Source organism: Schistocerca serialis, chromosome 5, assembly GCF_023864345.2.
Source record: "Schistocerca serialis cubense isolate TAMUIC-IGC-003099 chromosome 5, iqSchSeri2.2, whole genome shotgun sequence".
NCBI classification, from domain to species: domain Eukaryota; kingdom Metazoa; phylum Arthropoda; class Insecta; order Orthoptera; family Acrididae; genus Schistocerca; species Schistocerca serialis.
In genome coordinates this window covers 601,835,740-601,860,877 of record NC_064642.1, presented here as the reverse complement: position 1 = coordinate 601,860,877, position 25,138 = coordinate 601,835,740, and the positions used below count along the sequence as shown (strand labels likewise).

The 25,138-nt window shown below is 41.0% G+C and overlaps 1 protein-coding gene across 1 annotated transcript in view; it reads right to left on the bottom strand.

The window, feature by feature from the left end:
- The window catches only part of LOC126482287 (clavesin-1-like), a 65,873-nt gene that overhangs the window by 19,680 nt on the left and 21,055 nt on the right, over positions 1 to 25,138 (bottom strand). Inside the window, exons 2-5 of the mRNA XM_050106281.1 lie at positions 15,097 to 15,249; positions 14,442 to 14,601; positions 5,062 to 5,311; positions 652 to 762 (exon numbers count right to left, since the gene is read on the bottom strand). Of these exons, the coding sequence (XP_049962238.1) occupies positions 652 to 762; positions 5,062 to 5,311; positions 14,442 to 14,601; positions 15,097 to 15,247 (672 nt within the window). The 5' untranslated portion in view covers positions 15,248 to 15,249. The remainder of the gene's footprint in view (positions 1 to 651; positions 763 to 5,061; positions 5,312 to 14,441; positions 14,602 to 15,096; positions 15,250 to 25,138) is intronic.

Genomic DNA, 25,138 nt, shown 5'->3' with positions numbered 1-25,138 from the left:
ACGTCTGTTACTATAGGAACTGGTACAATTAAGACAGTGTCGTGGCTGGTCAGGTGAAGGCGTCCAGAGGGCCGAACGTCTCTAACACGGTGTCAAATTTGTTTCATGGCGACGTTTATGTCAGAAGTGTTGCCGGCTAAGGAGAACCTTATAGAGTCCCAAACCGTATGCCAGAGCAGTACTTTTATCTGACACTATTTGGAAAGTATATGTCACTACAAGTACTTCGCGACAAGCGATAATACGAAGCAGCTTTTACGCAGCTATTTATGCTGTATACGTGTAGCTTTTTTTTTTTTTTTAGTCTTATGGGACTTAACTGCTAAGGTCATCAGTCCCTAAGCCTACACACTACTTAACCTAAATTATCCTAAGGGCAAACACACACACCCATGCCCGAGGGAGGACTCGAACCTCCACCGGGACCAGCCGCACAGTCCATGACTGCAGCGCCTAAGACCGCTAGGCTAATCCCGCACGGCTGTGTAGCTTGTAGCGTGCAGTGGAGTACACGAGTCATGAGGCTAAACATAGCGAGAGGGTGTACGTAGCCCTATATCTAAAACGTACCACTGCGTATGGACTTATATGCAAGTAGATGATATGTTACAGACAAGGAGAAGAAAATAATGAGAGATACGTATGACTTACCCTCTTCTGCAACTTTTCAGATAGCGCCATCTTTGCTATTTTCATGACTGAATGTATGATCTTCGATGCATTCACCAAGTGAAGTCCTTTCAATCGCCGGCGGTAAGCAGTCTATACATACCAAATTTATTAATTAGGTGAGCACTAAGCTCTCTTTGAGGCTGAACACTTAAGTTTAAAATGATATGGAAGTATTTACTTCAGTTGTATATAACTAAATTGAATTTAAACGTTAAAATAAGTGGAGCAAACATTTCAATTTCTCATTCGTTTGATGTTTTAAAATCTAAACTGCTAACGAAAATTCGAATAAGATTACTGATATTTCTTCATAATCCATGAAAGGATTCAACGACAAACTACTCGCACTATACTGCATCAAACGAAGATAGCACCAAATCGACGAGGAAATATGTACGAAGAGAAGTGGTCTCAGACGAATTTAAGGCAATACGAGAGCTGAGGAATATTATTACAGATGTTGAAATACAAAAGTAATTGCGAGGATTGCTACTAAATGAAAACAATGAAAGGTTTACACAGACGATCATACTAACAGCTGAATATTAACCCAATGTAGAAGAAATGGTGAGGTAGTTAAATCAGAGTGCTATATTGGTTGCTCTGAATATTAGTATAAAATATTAAGCATTAAATATTGGTATTCAATTTTGAAGAAAGGCAGGTAATACTCGAAGACTTGAAAATGGGTTGGTGAAACTGCTCAGGAAGCACAAATTCATTTATTTAACGGTATCCTTTGTTAAGAAATAAAGCTGTAACATAAAGGGATGGATCGAGGATGGATCACGAACCTACAACAGTATCAAGGTACATTTACGTCAGGAAAAAGCTCCACTTCGATAAAGTAAAGAGCTTACTGAGATAAAGTTTTTTTTTTTTTTTTTTATATATGTTACAATACAGCATCACCGGTCTATTGCGGTCTAACTGTGTTGGTGAGGCAGTAAATTTCCACAGGGCAGTGACTGCGTCACTGCAATTCACTTTGGAGGTGTGGCGGTGGGACTTGTAGTTCCGTACCACCCTCTGACGGTGACAGTAAGAGATAAAGTTAAGAGCTTATAAAACTATATACGTGAGTAACGTAGAGTACAACTACGAGAGAGGTGAACCACTGAGAATATTAATGAAGGTGAGATGGCTAGGGGCACACAACAAGAATGAGAGAGAAAAGAAGACAGGAGCAATAATGGGAACCAATTGAGAAGCTCCAAACTACGAAATTCTCCAAAACAAGCCAACCGATGAAATGATTAAAAATTGGAGAGAAATGGAAACGGGTAACTCAACGTGGATAAGAGCAATACAAGACAAAGTGTGTCTGAAGCAATGATTTGCGCAGCTATAGTGAGTTAGTCGTCCAAACAAGATTAACTGTCATATGCGCTAGGCGTGTATATAATGAGGATTGGTAAAGGAAACAATGACGAGGAGGGAATATAGAGTACTTAAAGCGAATATTTTTATGAGAAATAAATTCGGAAACACGTAGTAAGAAAACACATTTCGGCAAATTACTTTGAGCTTAAGAAGACACTAACTTCTTAAGCTGTGATATTAAATACAAACTAGCAATAAAAAGAGAGACAAAAGAGCCGTTTACGTTACATTTTTTTTATTGAAGAACGACCGTTTTGATTGCGACCTAGAAAAAATAGAGCTGTGTAATTAATTTTGTGCTTATTGCAGGCACATCACGTGGCACACATTGAAACTTCGCACCACACCTCAGCAGCACACCCCTGGAATAGACAGTTTTGGCCATTCTCTTTGTGGCCTCTATCGGGGTGCAGCGGTACTGTGAACAGGGAATAGCACTACTTACTCGGACGATAAAGATATAACTGTAAATAAACGTGAAATTAATTACATAACTTTATTTTTACTTTATGACTAACCCTCGTATGTACTCCACTTTACCTACGGGCCAAGCTGTTTCGGCGTCATAAATGGTCATGTCAGCAGGGGTCTAAATTGGTTTAACATTAGTTTGACTGCAAGCGTGGTGTCATTGTTGTAATCTTACACTGTGCTCGTTGTACCCGTACCACTGTGACATCCCACATTTTTATCCACCTTCCACTGCGGGTAGGAAATACATTCATCAGGTTTTTAGAAAAATGTCAAATAATAACTCGGCCATTTACCACGGCTTGAGATAATGTTAGCCAGAGATAAGACAGTGTGCACGTCGTTGCAGACCTTCTGTTCTCGTTTCTGATGAGTAAGACGACAATTACGAGTGATTAGTCTTGAGTTATCTATCTCGATTAACAATGACCAAATGGCTAAAGTGAGGACTGATTCACCATTAGCAAAAAGCACACGCAAATGAACGGAAAATACTATTGTAATAATTTATATTAAGCAACGGTTTCAATTACCTTACCTGATTATACACGATGCGAAAGGAGAAATTTTACATACCACTTACTCGATCATTTTGTGCCAGCCAAGACGAACGAAAAATAACATGAAAAAGGTATGCGGAAAATCTAATTATTCTGTGACTCTTCAGTTTCTCCCGTAGTTTTTCTTAATCAAACAGTCTACTAATTTACTGCCAATCCATAGTGCACAAAAGGGCACAAAGCTTCGGCGATCAGACATGTTTCCATTGTCATGTGCACTGATGAACTGAGATCCTGAGGGCTCGCGGCTGGCTTATATCCCCTCCCGCCGCAAACCGTTCCCTCCACAAATGCTGCACTTTTATGCTTCCACCAAAAAACATTAAAACAGTACGGGCTATCTGCCAATTGTTGTGTATGCCGCTAGAGAATGCGCTGAAAGCATACCCTTCATCCTGCTTTCGAGTAATGCCAGACAAATAGTTCTCTAATTCGCAGTTATAAGTGACGGCACAGCTTCACTCAGGCAGTTATTGTTCCAGCTGCCAGCAGTTCCAGTTCCAGGTAATAGCAGGCCACCACCAGTCGTCGCAATCATCGCCGAGAGTCGCAAAAATTTATCCGGTAACTGGGTCAGCAGCTACCAACAGTTGTCGGGCCTGAACTGTAATGATATTGGCTAGCCATAGTCCATTGGGTTAGATTCAGACCAGAGTTCAGAACTTTAAGTCATTTCCACGCTCTCTCACCAAACTGCAGCTGAATATTTGTGTATATATTACTTTAATAAATTCCTCCCACAGTGGTGTTGTGCAGCCCTCCGAACCTACATAATATCCTCATCCATCCATGCACAACTACTGCTTGCAACCTCTTGCCTCAGGGCTCATATCCCTGTAAAAGACTTAGGTGCAAGACCTGTCTCATACATCCTCCCACCATCACTTTGGTCACAAGCACTACCTATCCCATCAAAGGCAGGGGTATCTTTGGAACCAGTCATGTGATCTAGAAGCTAAGCTGCAGCTAGGCTACCAACAAAGTGTCCCACATGTATAGCCTCTGACAAACTCTGGCGAAGAAGCAGATTAACGACCCCATTGCTGAGCACGCTGCCCAACACGACGTTCATTATTTGGATGACTGCTTCACAGTCTATGTGATCTGGATCCCTTCCACCAACACCAGCTTTTCTGAATTGTACAGAGAGATACTCCCCTGCAACATATCCAACGTTCCCGTATCACTCCTCAGCCTTAGTTAGTCATTGTTGTTATCCATCTAATCCATTATCTGTTCCCATACCAGCACTACACAGTCCTCTACTCCAAAAACTCAGTCGTCTCTCCTCAGCCCCCACCCTCCGTCTAACTTCCAAACTGCAGTTTCCCCATCCTCTCCCCATCTCGTCATTGTGTGCTCCCATAAGCAGCAGTTTACCGTCTCCCAACCCTGCACTGGTATGCCTAGCCCTCTCTGCCCCAGCCTCCTCCTTAGCTCCATCAAGCAGCTGCCTCTCTCATCATGAGCTGCTGTTTGCAGTCTCGCTTCAGCTGCCAGAGACCGTGGTCATGTGCGAGAGAGTTGCATTTAGTGTGTGTGTGTGTGTGTGTGTGTGTGTGTGTGCGTGTATGCTGGCCGAAATCTCACTTTCTGACAGTCTTTTTGTTGTGCCTATCTGCTACTTAGTATCTCCCCTGTATGGTGAGAAGCAACCACCTTTTTCATAACACTGTTAATGATTGTAATTTGTTATTCACAGTCTTGCCCACATTCTTTTTACTGTTGTAATCTATTGCCTTGTGATCAGACAGTTACAGGCTACAAGTACGCCACGTCAATACAGCCACTGATTTCTGTGGAAGGGGGTTCGCTTCCTGCCACTTTTATGCTCGGTACCAAACTTATTTGGAGAACACATCACTCCACTTTCTACCCATCTTCAATTCCCAGCCTCGTAAATAGGTAATGGCGGAAAGTTCCATATATCTCACACTTTTAATCAATTATACCTGGAATAGGTCTCCAACATTACCTTGTAGCAGAGTTCAAGATTGCGGATGAAGTTGATATCTGTGCGTACGATATGTCCAGCATTCACATTGGCCAAGTCGAAGATGACCACATCTCCAAGACAGTAGTCTTCGACCAACATAATTTCCAATCCGCCTGTAAGTATGTTACCATACAAAGGCCAATCTAAATTGCTCGAGTCTTCGTCCATTGCAGTCCAGATGCTCACGCGATAGGCATCCTTTGTGAGTCGTGGCATCACCATCATTTTGCTGTAGGAGACGTTATACTGCTGTTAATACATGTTTATGTGAAAGAGGGTAATATATGCCGTCAAAATGAAGTTACAATTTACGAAATGCAGGAACAAACAATGAAGTATGAATCTAGAATGAATCCTTGGCTTGGTGCTAAAAGGGCCAATGTCCAAAATCAAAGTTTTTCAGTTGTTGTCTCTACGACACTGTCCGTAAGGCCATTATTTTGGTGTAAAAGAGGCCAGTGGTCAGTGCTTTTATTAACAGAGATACAGATTCATTTAGGGCATATGTCCAAACGGAATGTCAGAAGAGCATTAATGAGAAGAAAGGCCAATATACACTTAAGCCCATTAGGAAAAATATTTTTCTATAAATAAAAGGGCCAAAGTGCACATTGGCCTTTTTAACCCATGTGTGTTTGTGACATTGGCCTCCCATCAAGCAACATGTATTGGCATTGTTGTATAACATTGTGTTGACATTGTTGTGTAATTGTGTGTTAACACTGTATTGAAATCGCTTGTCGAGATTTTTTGTAGTGTTTGTTTAAACGCCAGTTTGACCATTGTTACAAAGGTTACAAGATAGCAACAAGAGGGAAAAAGCTGCTACAAATGGGTTTGAGAGAACTTCCAAGCCAAGGTAATAAATACTTGTATTATTCCTTTTACTTTATTACACTTGACACTTAAGCATTAGTTTTGTTAGTTTTACGCTATAATAATCAGCATAAAATTAGCGGTTATTAGTACATGTGTGTTTTAAATAAATTATTAGCATACGCGTTTTCTTCAGGTCTGTCTCGGGAGCCCCAGCAACAGGCACTGTCGTGCACTGACGAACAATTTTTACAACTTAGTAATAAGACTGATGGTCACCAGCTCACCACCTGATTGTGGCGATCTAAATGACTTTTCTTTTGATGAGTGTTTCTCCTCGGAAGGTAATTTAAGCGATACAGGCAGTGAAGCGAATGCACAGAATGAAGCGAATGAAATGAATTGTCGTGAACACTCCAACTGAAATGAATGCTTTGAGTGAATTGAATAATGACGAGAACGAACAGGACAATTTATTTCAGGAACAAAATGCATCGACAACGAAAAAACGCGAAAGAAAGAAGGCTGAAGGAAATATTACCAGAAAAAGGATGAAGAACCCAAACTCGTGGGCAATTGTAATAAGGAAGAAAAGAAGAAATGCAGGGTTAGAATATAAAAATTCTACAGAAAAAACGGTTAAGACCAAAGGTCTTAAAGCAGCCTGTACATGTAGGCTGAAGTGTTTTGAAAAAAACTATGTTTGCGGACTATCACTCATTAAGTAAGGAAGCAAAAAACCAATTCATAGCAGGATTCGTTTGTGAAAAACGTAAAGCTCGCCAAAGATTACGAGATGGTAGAGAATTGGAGAGTAGGCGAAAATTCACTTGCCTCTATTCACTACCTAAATCTGGTGAGCATACTGCAGTCTGTCAAAAAATGTTTTTAAATACACTTGGCGTCACCTTAAAAAAAGTCCGAGTTGTAACGGAGAAGAAAAGCAAATCGAACTTAGGTATGTGTGCTGAAGGTCTATGGGGAAAGCATGGGAACCAGCCAAAAGTGTCTCAAGAGGCACGGAAGATTATTCTCGATCATATACAGATGTTTCCTGCCATTGAATCTCATTACTCTCGTTCACATACTGCAAGAAAGTACCTTTCACCCGATCTGTCAATTTCTAAAATGTACAAACTATGTGTGGACTTTTGTACAGAGAACAACATCATATCTCAGAGTAGGTCTTTCTACAGGCAGATGTTTGTGGAAAATTTCAACTATCAATTTGAAAAGCCCAAAAACGATAGTTGCGCAAAATGTGATAAATTTGATATGATTATTAAATCTACCGACCAAAAAGAAGAGCGAATAAATTCTGAATAGTTAAATTTAAACACCTTGAATTTGCCGGAGATGCATACAAACAAAAGGATATAGACAAGAAGTTGTATTTGAAGGATAAAAAGCTAGCTGCCGTTTCCTTCGATTTGCAAAAGTGCCTTGCAACGCCGTTTTTAGTGAATGGAGTACCGTTTTACAAGAGGCAGATCAGGACCTGTAATCCCACAGGTAATCAAGCTAATACACAACGAAAAATTTGCTTCATTTGGGAGGAAACCATTGCCAAACGTGGTAGCCAAGAAATTGCTTCGCGTCTGATGAAGTACCTAAACAATGTATTAGACAAAGAAGTATCAGAAGTAATATTCTACAGCGACTGTTGTCCAGGTCAAACAAGAAACATCTTTGTTAGCGCAATGCTCCTTTATGTCGTGCAAAAACGTCACGAAAAAGGGCATTCACTTGTTATCCACCATAAATTCTTAGAACCAGGTCATACTCATATGGAAGATGACACAATTCATACCATTATTGAGAGAACAAAGGAAAAAATCTGTAGACCCCACTGAAATTCCAAGGGATTGGGTGACCTTCATCAGGTACATACAGTGTGATCCAAATCTTATGGTATTCGAAATGGAGCAAAGGGAGTTGTTTGATTTCAAATCCCTCATGAAAAACATCTTCATCCACAGGACTAAAAACACTGAAGCGGAAACTGTGTATTGGAACAGTGTTAGGTGGGTTAAATATGCGTTTAATGAAGATTAACATGGCAAGTTGTTGTACAAAACCACTCTTCAAGATAATGTACAGTTCAAAGTATTGGACATAAGTAGAAAAAAAAGGGAAACGGCGTGGGAGCAAATACCAAGCTAGCCTGCAGCCTGTATCAAACCAACCACTTTCTCTGTCAAAAGAAAGACCCGCAAAGTATGCAGGAGAGCTTCTGTGAATCAGTAACTATAAATTACCCGTCAATTGAAGCAGTGTTGTACCATGTAACTCTTTAACCAGCCCTAGAATATAAGTTTAATAAATATTTGAAATTGTGGTGTACACTTTATGTGGATTGTAGTCGGCAGTGATTTTTTGAAATTTCAGGAATTACTCTGCAGCAGAAGGGTTCATTCCAAATGTGAAAAACGGTTCCAAGGAATTAACAATCTACCATGAGTAAAAAAAAAAATTCGAATTCGAGATAATATTGCCATTACTGTATTTAATGGTCAACGGTTACAATATTACTCTACTACACGGCCATAATTAGTAAGTTAAATCAAACTGAGAACAAATATTATCAGAAATCAGTTACAGGTTAAAAAATGTTTTTCAAACACAGGCTGTTGGCAATTAATACATTACAGAAACTCAGTTAATTTTCAAATATCACTATTTCTGTGTAAAACGATCTTTAGTCGTAACGTACAAGGTGGTGCACCCCTGACGAACTATGGCTTAACGGTTCTCACGTTATTCAATTATTTTTTAAAATTATGGAGAATCTTACTCCTTGTAAAACACATTAAGCGTCTGTAGCAGTGTAACGTGGCAAGAGTTTAAAAATATTGTTACAGGTAAAGGAGGAACCAAGCAGAACTAATCGGAAGCACCTTAAGCTTCTGTAATTCGTCCACTAAAGAAGCTCCTCAGTCAATCCTCTGACCAATTCCTGAATATTATTAGTCCGATTCGGACCATCACAAATTCGAAACAACAGAAGAAACAGAAGAAATCAAACTCACAGCTGTGCATTTTCTCACGATTTCGATTACAGACCGCCAGAATGTTACAGTGATGCTCATTAAACTTCATTGGCAGATGCTGTAACTGATGCGCTGTACATCAAATGCGAGAGCTTACGTTCCACCTGGAGCCGAGTAACACGTTACGTCCTCCCAAAAACCCTCGCGAAGTGACATGACAAGAAAATCAGATGAATTAGAGGTCATATGGAAATTTCAGATGGATTACGTCATGGTCAGGCCGAGATTTCGAAATGACATACTGGAATGCAAGGCGTAACGAGGAGCACAAACAGACTCAGATCACGATTTAGTAGTGGTGAAGAGTAGACGTTAAAAGAGACTACTCAGGTAGACTCAGTGCGTAAGTAGTCTGATGTGAAAATACTAAGAAATGAAGAGACAAACTTGAAGTTCTCTGATACTAGCGATACTGGAATAATGAATGGCTCCTTACGCAGTAAAGTTGTAGAGGAGAAAAGGGCATTCACAGAATGAAGGCTTTCACGACCGGGTGACATTGCTGTTGATATACTTTCCGGGATGTGAGGTCGTGGTCCAAGAACTTTTCTGCTCCTTACGTTTCGTCCAGGACTGCGCTGGACTTCCTCAGAGGCGCTGCTCAGTCCGCAAGACTCTGCGGAGCAGCGCCTCTGAGGAAGTACAGCGCAGTCCTGGACGAAACGTAAGGAGCAGAAAAGTTCTTGGACCACGACCTCACATCCCGGAATGTATATCAACAGCCGCATTCACAGAAGTTGGAAAGAAAACCATTCGAACAAGGAAGGCAACTGCGAACAAACAACAGATGATAGATCAAACACTTCCGCTGATCGAAGAAAGAAGGAAGTAAAAAAATGTTCAGGGACATTCGGGTATACAGAAATACAAGTCACTCAGGAATGAAATCAGAATTAAGTGCAGAGAAGCTAAGACGAAACGGTTGGATTAGAGATATGAAGAAATCTGAAGAAAAATGATTGTCGGAAGGAGTGACTCGGCATATAGGAAAGTCAAAATAACCTTCCGGTGAGAACAACCTTCGGTGAAATAAAAAGCAAGATTGGTAACATTAAGAGTCAACTGGGAATTTCACTGCTAAACGCAGAGCAGAGAGGGGATAGGTGGAAAGGGTGCACTGAAGGCCTTCACGAGGAGGAAGACTTTTATGAAGTGATAGAATAAGAAACATGAGTCGACAGGGAAAAGACAGAGGATTCACTATTAGAATCAAAATTTTGAAGTGTTTTGAAAATCTTCAAAAATGGTTCAAACGGCTCTGAGCACTATGGGACTTAACATCTATGGTCATCAGTCCCCTAGAACTTAGAACTACTTAAACCTAACTAACCTAAGGACATCACACACATCCATGCCCGAGGCAGGATTCGAACCTGCGACCGTAGCAGTCGCGCGGCTCCAGACTGAGCGCCTAGAACCGCTAGACCACCGCGGCCGGCTTTGAAAATCTTAAGGTCATATAAGGTAGAAGGGACAGATAACATTCCATCGGAATATCATGGGGGGGGGGGGGGAGGGGAGTGATAAGGGATTGTAGTAGCAACAAAATGATAACTCACGTTGGGCTGCTGAATGTGTGAGTCTGGCGGTACACCCCTGAATTTCGCATACTCACACAATTCCGAAGATTGGAAGAGCTGACAAATGCAAGAATTATCGCGCAGTCAGCTTAAACGCTCAAGCATCCAAGTTGCTGTCAAGAATAATGCACAGAAGAATGGATAACAAAATTTAAATCGTTTTAGAACACCATCAGTGTGGGTTCAGAAAACGTAAAGGCACCAGGGAGGCGGTTCTGACGTTGTAGTTGATAACGGAAGGAGAACTAAAGGAATACACTTTCATAGGATTTATCGATCTAGAAAAAGCGTTGGACGATGTAAAATGGAGCAACATTGTACAAATTCCAAGAAAAATAGGAGTAAGCTATAGGGAGAGAGGGATAATACACAATATATACAGGAACCAAGGGGGATCAATACGACTGCTCTAATAAAAGAGGGTGAAAGAGAGGGACTTAGTCTCCCGCCCGTACTGTTCAATATATACATAGAAGAAGTAATTGAAAGCTAAGGGGTTCAAGAATGAGGCCAGGTTTGGGGTGAAAGGATGTCAATGACACTACTGTCCTCAGTAAAAGAGATGAAGAATTGTAGGATCTGTTGAATGGAATGAACTGTCTAATGATAACAGAATATGGATTGAGTGTAAATCCATGAAAGAGGAAAGTAATGAGAAGTACATAAATTATAAAAGCGATAAACTTAATATCAGAATTGGTGATTGCGAAGTAGAGGAAGTTACGGAATTGCTCTACGTAGGCAGCAAAATAACACATGACAAACGGAGCAATGAGGGAATAAAAACAATCTAGCACAAGCAAAGAGGGCATTCCTGGCAAAGAAAAGTCTGCTAGTATCAAACACAGGCCTTACGTTGAGGTAAAATTTCTGAGGATGTACGTTTGGAGCAAAACATTATGTGGTAGTGAAACATGGACTATGGGAAAACTAGAACAGAAGAGAATCGAAGCATTTGAGGAGTGGTGCTGCAGAAGAATGTTGAAAATTAAGTGGACTGATAAAGTAAGACATATGGAGGTTCTATGCTGAATCGGCGATGAAAGCAATATATGGAAAACACTGACAAGAAGAAGGGACAGTATGACAGCACATCTTTAAAAATGTCAGGGAATGATTTTCATCATAATAGAAGGAGCAGTAGAAGGGAAAAGCTAAGGAGAAAGACAGAAACTGGGATACACGCAGCAAATAATTGAGGATATAGGCGGAAGGTTCACTCTGCGCTATGTTTGACATTGGAGAGGAATTGGTGGGGGGACGCCTCAAACTGGTGTAAAATTTTGGTTATGTTACATTGTTTTAAATACACCTGAAACTTATTATTATCATTCAAAATCAAATAAGGCTTAGCGTCAATCGTGTTGAGGGTAGCATGTGATACTTCAGTGTTCCAAGTAAGTCAAGATTCACCATGAAAGATGTAAAGAATCTGATGATTTAAGATATCCTTGAATTCTCTGACTGCTACATATATGAAAAAGATGATGATGTTCAGAGTCAAACAGCACATTATTGACACTAGTTTGTTTCGTAGGTGACATTTTGGAGATGATCGTCAAAAACCATGAGAAATGCGCCCTGCATCACTTTGAAGCTTGATTTGAGAGATCCAAGAACCTTACTTAGAATGAATTGGATTAGATCTTCAGCCACTCTTTCATCTGACTAGAGTAGAAGGAATTTTTCAGGACAGATTAAATTCAATTTTTTGAATCATAGGTGAGCAGATGGAAGAGTAATTAGAAATTGCGAAAGAAAAAGCGTATTGTGCTCTTCCAGCCACGTGGTTTTAAGCGACAATAACGTAAACAACAGTGAATGTTTATTCATCTGATTAAGTATTTACCCAGTACTCCTCTTCACGTACGAAGAAAAACAGGTGCGTAGGGAAGAGAACAGGGATGTCTAGTTCTCTCCAAAAACTGCATTAACTTGTGGTGTGAGTCCGAGCACAGGGGAAAAACTTGCATTTGGAGGCAGCAGTATCCCTATTTTACTGTTATCGAAACAAGACACTTAACTTGGAGTGTACAATTCGGCATTTTCCTAATAATGGCATAACGTCGAAAGATTTCTTTAAAAATCTAGTCAATAACTACAATTTGATGGTAACGCCGAGGATCATATGGGAAAGTACTTGACGGTGAAAAAATTACGACAGGTGAATAATCTTTTCGAAAAATAACGTATATGTGATGGAACCAAAACTAAATAAAAACCTGTGATTTGAACAAAAATATAATACGAAAATAGCTGCACAGAATGACGTGTTTTAGTGTAACCCATTACTATAAATCGTGAGTGCAATACAACACAAGCAATTAAAAATGAAACTGAGATAGATATTTCAATGTACATTAGGATTCAGTATTAAGTGATCCCTACTTTTGAGTTTCAGAGCAAGAATGCACTCTCTATTTTCCACCACACACCACACATTTTGTTGACACAGAAAAAATCTAGCTGGGGACACTGTGGGTTTATATGTCTTTTGGGTTTGCGAGTTGATGCTGGCGGTTTTATAGTTGTCAGATCGTTTTACACAACAATGAGATAGGCACTGAAGTGATCCAAGAAGAGGGCGGTGTGTCGCTTTGTGGATTGTCACTAATGTTCAAGAATAAATGTACAAACAACGGAGGTGCTGGTAAGATATTTGGTGGCAGCAAAACTGTTTAAAATCTAGAGCACGGCAATAAAGTCTTCTGCGTTGAAATGATGATACGACTGCACGCTTATAAAGGGGCGTTTCACTCAGCGAGATTTGAAGAGGCAAGCCATTTCAAGCAGCCTGACAAGATTGTCGAACGCTGTGAGATAGAAACACTCATTAAAAGAACAGTGGAATAATAATGCAGAACGACTGATTAAACTCACAACTGATTTTTCAAGGACATAATAAATTTGCGTATCCCGTTATCTGTAATAGAGCATTTTAAAATTTGTGTTAAATTTGTTATATAACATGTGAGTTACGAATAATAAGAATTTACATGCGATTTCAAGTCCTGACTTACAAGGAAAGTCGTTTCTGTTGCTGTCAAATTGTTACCGATATTTTTTATAATATATTTTATATTTTATAATATATTTTATAATATATTTTATAATATATTTATAATATAATATATATAATAAAATATATATTTTTATATTTTACTTTAGTGTAGCAGTAATCATCATTTTCGTAGTTTGCTCTGACTTTTCGTTTATTAGTGGTTAGAAATAAATCTCAGTCTCCAGTTGACATTTAGTGACGGCAGTTGTGCAGATTTCAACAACAGACTGAAGTTTATTTCTGAGCACTACTGAATGACAAGTCAGAACAAACTGCAAAATTAATTATTGTTATTAGGTTAACCCAAAGTATAATCAGTAACAAATTGATAGCAACAGTAACAACGTCATTGCATGGAAGTCAGGACTTGAAACACATGTAAAATCATATTTTTCATAAACCACATGTAATACAAGAAATGTACCAAAATTTATTAAACGTTAAATTACAGCTAACCTGATGATGGTTATGTAGCTGAAATAGGCCCGAGGTTCAAATAAAAAGCAATACTCATAGCAGCGCAACTGGTTACACAAACTTTTTATGTCCTTGAAAGAGATTCATTACGCAGCAGTCCCAGAGAATTCCAAAATAATTTTTCATTTGATCGTAAATTCAAATACTTAAATACTGTTTTAATAGCACAAAATACTCCACTGTTTTCCCGAAAAAAGTAATATTATCATTTCACAAAGAAGTGACAAGTAACGTAAGCCTATACTTGGCTGGAGTCCAGATATCGGCACATGTGCCCTGCAGAGTTATACATCCATTACAACACAAAATAAAAAGCTACAGAAAAAATAACAATTCTTTATGAATTTAAAAAGCTTAAGAGAGATAAGAACTCACAAGTGCTTCGTTGCAAGCTGGAAGTCGCTTCCTCCGATATCTCTGTTCATTAGTAACTCAGGAAATCTGTGTTTGAGAGAGAAGTATGCGTCTAATCCCAGTTTCACCTTCTCCATGCTGCACTTGGAGTTGATGTACATTCGTTCAATGAGGGCATCGTCTGGAACACAGATTTCCCGTAGTGGTTATGAAGGTAGATTTTTACAAGGATATTAAGGAAACACAAAAGGGAAAGGATTCTCATATCGACAGCAATTTTGCTATGTAAAATTTCGTATGATGCAACTGTTAAGACGTCAGCTTTTTTTAGTATGTGGTATTTGTATGGTCCCATAATCCCTTTATTAAACTGAAGTCACAAATTAGTATACAAAACTATAAGTATTTGTTTCACAGTGATCAATAAAAGAACCTGATCATCTGTAATGAGATAAGGTTCAGTTATTTCTGCACTTGTTAAATGTGTAATAAACTGGAGCGATTTTCAGATAAAATAATAATACTAAGACAATGCTGCCATAGACATGCTAATGAAAGAGACAAATAATATTCAGATGTACAAAGCATTACATCTATGTAATTATACCAGTAATGGTGATTGTATGACCATTACTCAGGCTTAATACATGGCCTCTAGTGTGACAGATGTACTGACCTACAGCGTCAGGTAGGTGTGGCTGCATCCTGAGCCACTCCCGCAGTGACGTCACAGCCGTCTTGATGTCATCCTCATTGGTACCCAGCTGCTTCCTGACGTACGCCACCTCCTCAGGTGTGATCACCAAGTATTTACCGGTGTCTGCCATTGCTGTAAAGCAGAAAGTAGACACAATCGCTTGAACAGGAACACCAGTTCACTAATAGAAAAACCTGAAGGCGTTTTTGACATACAAGCACTGATTGCTTAAAAGAAATCGAAGAAGGAAGATTAGAGTTCTTAAAGTCGGATCAATAAGGTTGAATTGTTTCAAGTATTGGGAAGAAAATCGGTCGATAGCTTTCAAAGTCATTTGCCTGGAGTGATTTAGGAAATACAAAGAAAACCTAAATATGAATGGCCAGGCTGCTTTAAGTTTCTTTTGAACGAATCTACACTACGGTATTATTATCCGTATCTCATTGTGAAGTATGCGTCTTGGGGTGACGGCGCTGTATTCCTACTGAACGTCTCCACTGAAAACAGCTGTAGGACCGGTAGAATTTTCATTGGACTAAGATTGCGTTTGGGAAACGTAAAAAGTTTAAATAACTGAATGAAGCACTGTCAGAGACGGTATACAATACTGTGGTGGGGACGTTGAGCAGATCAGTTTCTGCATAGGACCGTGAATATGGAAATTAAAAGAAATCTAGCGTAAGGATATAAGGTAACATGAACAGCAGCAGAAAATAGTAGAGTAACTTGGTTGGTAATTTGGGGGACGGGACCAAACAGCGACGTCATCGTTCCCTTCGGATTAGGGACATTTTAAAGGAACCATCCCGGAATTTGCCTGAAGCGTATAGGGAAATCACAGGAAACCTAAATCAGGATGGCCGGACACGTGCCTCAACCATCGTCCTCTAGAATTCGAGTCCAGTGTGCTAACCACTCTGGCCCTTTGTCAGTATGGGAGAAGGATTCCTAATGAATAGGAAGGTAGGGCAGAGAGTAAATTATTCTGAATGGTTAGTGACAGGATTTTCCTCATCAGAATCGATATGAAACGAACGCCAATAATGAAGAGCAAACTGTACAGGATTATTCCTAGGAATCCATGTGGAAAGAAGCAGGTACTAAAGTATTGTGGAATGATGAGATCTCTAAGTGTGTAATATAGAAATAATGAATACCACAGTAGGCTGTTTAGTTGAAGAGGAAATTACGCATCTAAAAAGGAAACCATAGTAACTGATCAGTCAGATTTAGGTAAAAGGAACGTGACTGTGAAGACGCCTTGTGTCAGATGTATTTCAGTTGATCAGTACGAGAAGGAGGTACAGACTTCTCAGATTACGACAGATGTTCAGCAATCAGATTCGCTAAGGCATAAGATAAGTAAGAAGAGCAGAGAAGCCATGATGAAATGGTCACAAGAAAAATGCGAATAAATCGAGAGAAGAACAGACTCAGCTTACAGAAATGTCAAACAGCCTTCGGTGAAATTAAAAGCAAGGGCGATAGCATTCAGAGTGCTATGAGAATCCCATTGTTAAACGCAGGGAAGGGAGCGCTTAGGTCGAATAAGTACACTGAAGACCTTTACGAAGGGAGGAGTTGTATGGTGGCATGGTAGAAGAAGAAATGAGAGACGACATGGTAGGGTATTCAATAACAGAGTTAAACATAGCTTTGGATGGACTGAGATCTACTAAGGTAAAAGACACCGATAAAATGCCTATGGACTTTCTAAACTGCTAGGGAAGTGACGACAAAATGACCATTCAAGTTGTTAAAATCTGTGAGTCTGCAAGCCGAAGAAAGACGAGCAGTAGAAGTGAGATTGACGTTAAAAAATACCGGAACTGGGGGACCAAAAAGTAGATTAGGCGAAGGGGTTCTGTTGCCTTAGAGGCAAAATATTTTATGTGGATAAGGCAAGGACGACTCAAAGAAGTAGAGCAGCGAAGGCAAGGAGAACATCCGTGCTTAAAGAATTCTACTGGTGTAAAACATCAAACTTAATTTAAGGGTGAACATTTTCAGAACGTATAGAAAGAAATCATACATTGTTTCTAAGACAGAAAAGAAGAGAATCGAAACGATTGAGTCATGTTGAAAATTAGATGGACTGAGAGGGAAAGATGAGTTTTCCCGCTGAATGAACGAGGAGATAAATATGTGGAAATCACTGACAAGAAGAAGGGACAGGGAATAGGACATCAAGGAATAACTCCCATAGTTGCTGAAGAAGGTGTAGAGGGTATAAAAAGCAAAGGAATATATCGACTCTCATACACCATAACACATAGAAGGAGAGCAAAGATGTGATGTGCATATACAGGCAAGTAAATGATTAAAATTTCAGAAATATTGAATTACTTATGCAAAACTGAGTAAACCAAAGACGTTTTGTTTCACCTCTTTGCTTGCCTTTACATGTACATCACGTCTACTATATTGGTCGCACTCGGATGATTCCTTGGTGGTTCGTCGTATTTTTTTTTTTCTTTTTTGTCGTAGTGTGTATTTCGAAGGAATATTTGCGGCTGTTGATTCTGTTACTCTGTGATCAAGAGTTTGACGCAGGAGAGGAATTCGTGACAGGCTGCGTCAGGCCAGTCAGAAGACGGATGACAAAGAAAAAAAATGAAGGAAATTAAATTTTCCTCTACCAACAAATTTAGACTGCATTTCATCGACAGCTGCAGAGATGGTACGTAAATTCTATGGAAGGTTAATTGAGACAAGAATTCTGTATTTAACAAGGAACGGCAACTTTTTCGTGAACCACCTCAAAACTTTGCAAACGTAAAACTTTTCGTGTAACTAATTGAACGAAAATGTAAACAATAATTTTATGTGTAATGAAGAGACAAGCTCTTTTTTTAAGAGACAAACTCTGCCATAAATATTATTAAAAATCTCAAACCACTGCCATCAGGGCTCAGCATTTATTTTCTGCGTACGGGCTTGGCGACCGCGGAGTTCCTGAGCAGGAGACTGGCAAGCACCGCTAGACCTCTGTCACCATAAACTCTGGGAGTGCTAGAACGACTACTGTGCGATGAGACAGTCAAATATTGTGGGCCACAGGGAACTGAAATCTTGGCTTGACCACTTGGATCGCGAGGATGGTATAAACATCTATAAGAATCCCTCCAGTCTCAAGGTGTGCTGCCCGCTGATGAGATGCGTTCTTGTTGAGGTGGAACTGTCGTTAACTGGCAAAATGAGGTAATTGCCCAACTCAGTTGTACGTTGTACAATGTACAGCTTACTCAGAGAAGGGGAACGGATGTACCGTTGGTGGGCTTCTGTAACCAATCTAATAAGTGGGCTCGTGTAACCGGGCTTCCTGATTCAAGGATTCTTATTTTAACAGCAACAGACTTGATGCTGTCAGTCATAACGTTCTTTTATAGTTAAAGAAAATGAAAAAAAAGAGAGGAAGTGAAGGCAACTTTGAGATAATTTCCACTTCCTACACTGAAAAGGCTTTACAGAGTTTTCCTTTGTTAGCCTTTTCTTATGGTAATGGCCTTGCCGCAGTGGATCCACCGGTTCCCGTGAGACCACCGAAGTTAAGCGCTGTTGGGCGTAGTCGGCACTTGATGGGTGACCATCCAGGCCGCCATGCGCTGTTGCCATTTTTCGGGGTGCACTCAGCGTCGTGATGCCAATTGAGGAGCTACTCGACCGAATAGTAGCGGCTTCGGTCAAGAATACCACCATAACGATCGGGAGAGTGGTGTGTGCTGACCCCAACCCCCTCCTATCCGCATCCTCCACTGAGAACGACACGGTGGTCGGATGGTCCCGGTAGGCCACTCGTGACCTGAAGACGGAATGCTTTTTATTTTTAGCCTTCTCTGATAATATTGGTAAAAATGTGTATTTAAATTTCACAGTACCTTAGAACTGATCGTCATCTTGTTTCACATGTCTTAAACTGGATCATTCATGGAGTATTTATTTTGCCGTTGCCTCTACGTAACTACGTCGCAGATTTGTCCTTCGTTATATCTGTCGGCAATACACCGCGTAATTACACCTCATACTTATGATTATATCCCTATTTTATCTAAATGTCTTAGCACCTTAGTGAATTTTCTTTGTCAACGTTGTTGTACTACTGTTTTGTATTCGAGATTTTAATGTTTTCCCTTAGTAACAGTTACGGAGTCCAAAATCATACATAAGCCTCATGCTACGTATCATGTGGTTTATTGTCAGGTGTTGCACAGATGACCTTCTGTGATATTTTACTGCATGTATGGGTCGGGGAAGTTATGGCAAAACTGAGGAATGAAGAGTTGCCTCTTCGTCACCTACGTAACAACCTTATGGGGCTCTGTACTCCGCAATCTCGTCGTCTGCTAGTTTTCCGCTGTGCAACAATATTGTCAACAAATATTACTACGCGACTACTTTTCTTGTATGTGATGTTGCACAAAGGTATAATGTTGGAATACGACATAGGTTGAAGTGTTAATGACATGTTTTTTTACTCACTGTTGACCTGACGGTTTTTTTTAGAAAATGTTTTTGCTTCTACCTGCCACAACAATATTTTTAAAACTGTATACCTGTTACCACTTTCCTAAATTACGTATTTATATTCCCAGTTGACGATGACATGAATACGCAAGCAACCTCTAGCAGCACTAAATGTCAACATCCTCTCTAGTAACTTTCACTGCGTCTTAGTTCAGCGGCGCTCTTCCATCGGTGATGTACTCTGTGATCCGTAATATGGGACTGATGCACTTGGCGAAACATTTTCTATGTACTGGTTTTAACTGAGAACATGTTGTACTAGTGGTAACTTCGATACGCCGGTGTATCTTATGTCAATTGTTCGTGTAATTAAGATATGGAGAACATTCATAGCGCAATTTGAGCACATTTATAAACCCTTACTGATGTATGTGTAATAATAATAGAATCTATGTATTATATTTATGTCGTGTGTGGTAGTTCTCAAACTGTACTATGTTTTACACTTTATGCTGATGATTCACAGAACGATTGATTGTAACTGTTTTTATCGAAACTGGAGGTTATAAGTAACTGTCTTAAAAGTGTGATCTTGGTTGAGAAGTTGTCTTTATTCGAGCTGCATACTTACTACTAGCTTACAAAAACAAATTAACGGGTGGCTGCTACATCTGGCCATTCGATCCGCTTCATACCCCTGTGTCTTATCACCCAACAGCAGAAAGACATCTCATGCCCCAGCCTTTGTAACTGAAGAAGGGTGTCTAAGATGTTCTACTACACTGAGTGCATACAAATATCGCAGCGAATGGTGGGAAATCAGGGAGTCGGAACAGGCGAGGAATTTAGCAGCCACGACACATCTCATCTGCTCCAGCACACTCAAGGTCGTGAATAATTCGGCATCGAAGACAAAGAGATCAGGAGCCAGCTGAATCTTCACGACTCAACTAGGGAAAATAACAGACGAGGCAATGAAATGCCCCTGTTTAGACCCATCCGTGATTGTAGGTGCATAGTTGTATCGCTCATTTAAAATGACGGAGAATGTTGTATTAAAAATGCTGTACGGCATAAACTAAAAATTCACTCTGGGCTTCTGCAGTGACTGGGGTAGCTGTCGGTTAAAACTCTGAATTTGAGCCTTTACTTGCCCCACACAAACCGGACTCCAATCGTCTCGCAGGTTTCAAGTGGGTTCTTTCCTCGTGGACGACTGGAGAAAACGTGTTCCATAGCTGGACGAGTAGCAGTAAGATACACTTGTGCATTCGGAGCAGAGAAGATCTTATATGATTGATGCAGCGTGAGCAGTTGCCGCTGGATGGAAAGTGTTGATTCTCCGGACTCAGTACGGAGCACCAGCTTGAGTATGGGGCTCGTACTGTGAGCACCCGAGCCCGTCTGATACCCTCGAGGTTGACAGCGTCAAGGATCTTCGGGTAAAAAGATATCGCTGAGCCATATATCGTACACCCATAGTCCAGCAGCGATCTCACGAGAGCTCTATAAAACTGGAGCAGACGCTCCCTGTCCTTTGCCAAAGACCTGTGGCGAAGGTACTTTAAGCTAGCAGGGCATTTTGGGCTCTTGTTCTCAGGTCCTTTCGGCGTTGTAACAACGACAATTTCAAATAAAAAATAATGCCCAGAAACCTTACAAAGTTTGTTAGCGATAGAATGGTGTCCTTCATATGCAGTCGCTTAAATTAAAATGTCGACAGGAACGATTACAATGAACATACACACAATCACCTGCTGAAAACGTAAAACTCTTCTTGCAGCCTACTCTTCCACCATCTTCACCGTACGTCGCAATCGGAGAGTCACTGCTGCGATGTTTGAGGAGGAACAAAACATGCAAAATCGTCCCTATATAAGGAGCATTGTGCAGGACTCCTTACTGTAGACATGATGATTTTTTTGGCTACTCCAAAGACGGTAACCCTTTAAATATTCTCATGGGGGACGCCCACCTTCTGCTCAAAATTATCTGACAGTAAAGCACCAACTCAGTATCTAAACAAGTCGTGAGATTGTAAGGACCCAATGAAAACGGGGAGGTAGCCACGGAAGACCCTTTGGTGAAGCTGTCCAAGAATACAGTGTTTCGAGGTAGTTTCTTACGCATTTTGATGTCATAGGATGTATCTAGACAATGCTGTCTAAGTAGGAAAGCCCTATGGATATCAGTAAGAGTAGGATCACATTGTCGACAGTGGATCGCCATTTCCTGAACCCCCACTGAAAGCGGCTGAGGAGCTGGCTGATCTCTAAGACCCAGACAAGACGTCAGTTTACCATTAGCTCCAAGGCCTTCCCTACATAGGTGACGCTTTGTTAACTACGAGGACACGTTCAGTCGTTTGCTGACTTGAGCAGAGCCTTCTTTCATTAGATGGGAAACTGGCCCGACAGCGACATCTAAGTCTTGAATCATGATTGGAAACACTATCATGACCCTCAGTTAGTGCCGAATCCCTCTCCCACATGGAAAATGGGCAGTTTTAGGGATAAGAATTGTTGGACCTGAAGTTCAACTCAGTCCTCTCAATGGTGGCACGACCATGGCAGAACACTGGATCCAGGCTGGCAGTGGCAGTAATCAGAACAAAATGCTCTGTCATCATGCCATCATCTGGGTGATGCTTCTGGCTGAACTATGTCCCGTTAGCTCTACTGATCTTGGCGGTGCTTTTAGAGGGAGTGCGAGCGCTCCATCCAATAGTAAGAGTTCCTGGAATGAAGGTCATCAAGAATTTCCCGTTAATCCGAATCTACAATAGCCAGAGAGTAGAAAGAGAGGTCGATGGCTGAGTATGACCAACTAGCAGAGTTGAATGGATAGGACAACCATTGTTTGGGTTACATAGCTCTGGAGAAATCATGATATTCTCAAAACTCGGCCCTTGGGGCAAGTATAGCGGAAGCTCCATAATATATAATGGACAGTAAATTCTCGTAGTAGGAGAAATCAAGGGGAAGGAGTTATTCTATAAGATTTCTGAGATACTCAGATTCTATAGCTCCCTCAGATGGTAAATGCAGAGACCAAATAGTAATCCACTGACCCACATGAACTTCAATGGCTACTGCTTGTAACGAAGAGGAGAGTGGTGCAGGGATGTACAAACTCAGTGATACTTCCCTTGGAATTTTCCCAGTAAGGTCATCCTTGCAATAAAGGGCTTGGACTGCAACACGTGCGTCCATATGCTTTACAATGCATTTCTTGTGAACAAAAGCACAGGGGATGTTCCTGTGCTAGGAATTTCGATTCTTCCAAATGGGTCCGGAACCCACCGATGTTCTGCTGTACTATGGGCGCTATCACGGTGTTGCACTTTGAGTATCTCTCCGTTGGGGTGAGGAGCTGGCAACAATTTTAGGTTCAGTCTTGGGGTGAGGTGGTTGCCCTTGCTAGTCATCACATAGCATTAGCAAACGAAGTAAAACCGTTAGCACGAATGACATCGACAGGGAATAACGATATACCATCTGTTTTCACCTGCAATGGGAGCTTTTTGTTTGGTTTTTGGTCTGGGAAGGCTTGGCAGGAACTACCACAGTAGTGATGGTGGGAGTGATAGACTGTTCACCAGATCTTAGCTCTGGAGCTGCTGAAAGGTCTGCAGTGTCCCGACATTCTAGAGGGGGCTGTTGACTCTGAAATAACTACGGTAGAACAAGTGCACTTTTAAACGCAGTTAGCAACCTCCATATGTATAGAGGTATCTGCTATTGGAAGAGGCTTTTTGAGAGCTGAAGACATAGTGAACGTGTGAGGCTTCATGACTTTTTTGGCCTCTCTATACGGGATACACCACGTTGTTTTCAGCTCCGGCATCTTACGTTCTTCAAGGCAAGATATTGCTGCAGTCCCTAATCCACACAGTGATGCCCAGAGCAGTTAATATACTTCGGAGGAGATGAACTACCGAATCGTTCATTAGTGATCTTACCACATTTGCAGCAAGTGGCCAAAAAGTGTAACTGTTTTTTACATCATGAAATATTTGAATGACATTTTTAACTGTAAAATTTAACTGGCCGTTAAGGACATTATTGCTGTGTCGGAAGATTTATGTCTTTAGGGGTACTGTGAAGAATTTTCATGTTGTGGTTGATGCTGTGCTTGTGCTTCGTCTCCCAGATGATCATCATATGCGGCGATACACTGATCAGCCAGAAATTATAACCACCTACCTAACAGTAGGCGTGTCCTCCTTTGGCACGGACAACAGAGGCGTCACGTCGTGTCATGAAAGCAAAGAAGCCATTCCAAGTCGGTGGAGCGAGTTTCCGCTGTATCTGCTCGCTCACGTCACCTAATTCCCGAAAATTTCTGGGAGAGGTACGATGAGCTCTGATGCCATATTTATTCGTATTCCTCATGTTTTCGATCGGATTCAAATCTGGTGAGTTGAGGGCCCAGCAAATCAACTGGAACTCGCCACTTCATTCCTGGAACCGCTCCATCACACTCTTTGGCCTTGCGCCATGGCGCGTTGTCTAGTCGAAAAATGCCACCACCTTCGGGAAATACGATCATCAAGAAGTGGTGTACGCGATCTGCAACGAGTGTACGACACACCTTGGCCTCCACGGTGTCTTGCGCGATCTCCACTCGACCAATGAATGCCCAAGTGAATGTTCTTCAAACCATAATGGAGCCGCCGCCAGCTTGTCTCATTCCCGCAGTGCAAGTGCCAAGGAGCTGTTCCCCTGCAAGATGACGGATTCGCGCCCACACATCGGAATGATGAAGAAGGTACTGGGACTCATCCGACCATGGAACGCTTTGACACTTCACCAACGTCCAGTGGTGATGGTCACGTGTCCATTTCAGTCGTAGTTATCCATGTCGTGGTGTCAACATTGGCACACTCATCGGTCGTCGGCTGCAGAGGCCCATCATTAGCAGTGGTCGGTGCACTCTTTATTAAGAGACGTATTTAAACTACCTAGAATTCAAATCAATTCCGCCACATGTCCGATTTTACCAGTTTACACTGCCTACAACATCCGGCGTTGTAATGATGGATGGCAACGCAACCCCACGACGTTTGGGCGTAGTTTCACCGTGGTTTGGCCACGTGCTGAAGACACTCAACACAGCAGTCCTCAAACACCTGAAAAATCGTGGGGTTATAGGAATGCTATTGCCGAATATCGGGGCAACAGTAGTCTGCCCCCGGTCAAACTCTAGACAGATCGCGCACCTTCCCTATTTTACACACCGACAGCTTGCTCGCTGCTACTACATGCACCTTGCGTGTGTCCAGTCATTCATCGACAGGTGATGATGCTTTCTCCTGAACAGGTTTATATCGATACTAGGTCGGTGGTCATAACATTCTGTCTGAATAGTGAATGTTTTCCAGTATAGAAATATATGTTCTATATCTGACAAAAAAAAAGATCGACCCACTTGACATATATAAAACCCTTTACACTGGTTACGTTCTAGCTTATACGTACCACACTTCTCACATTTGTCACTATTCTCTGTGATCTCACGGCATAATTTAAATTTTATAAGTTCTGACTGCTTGGAA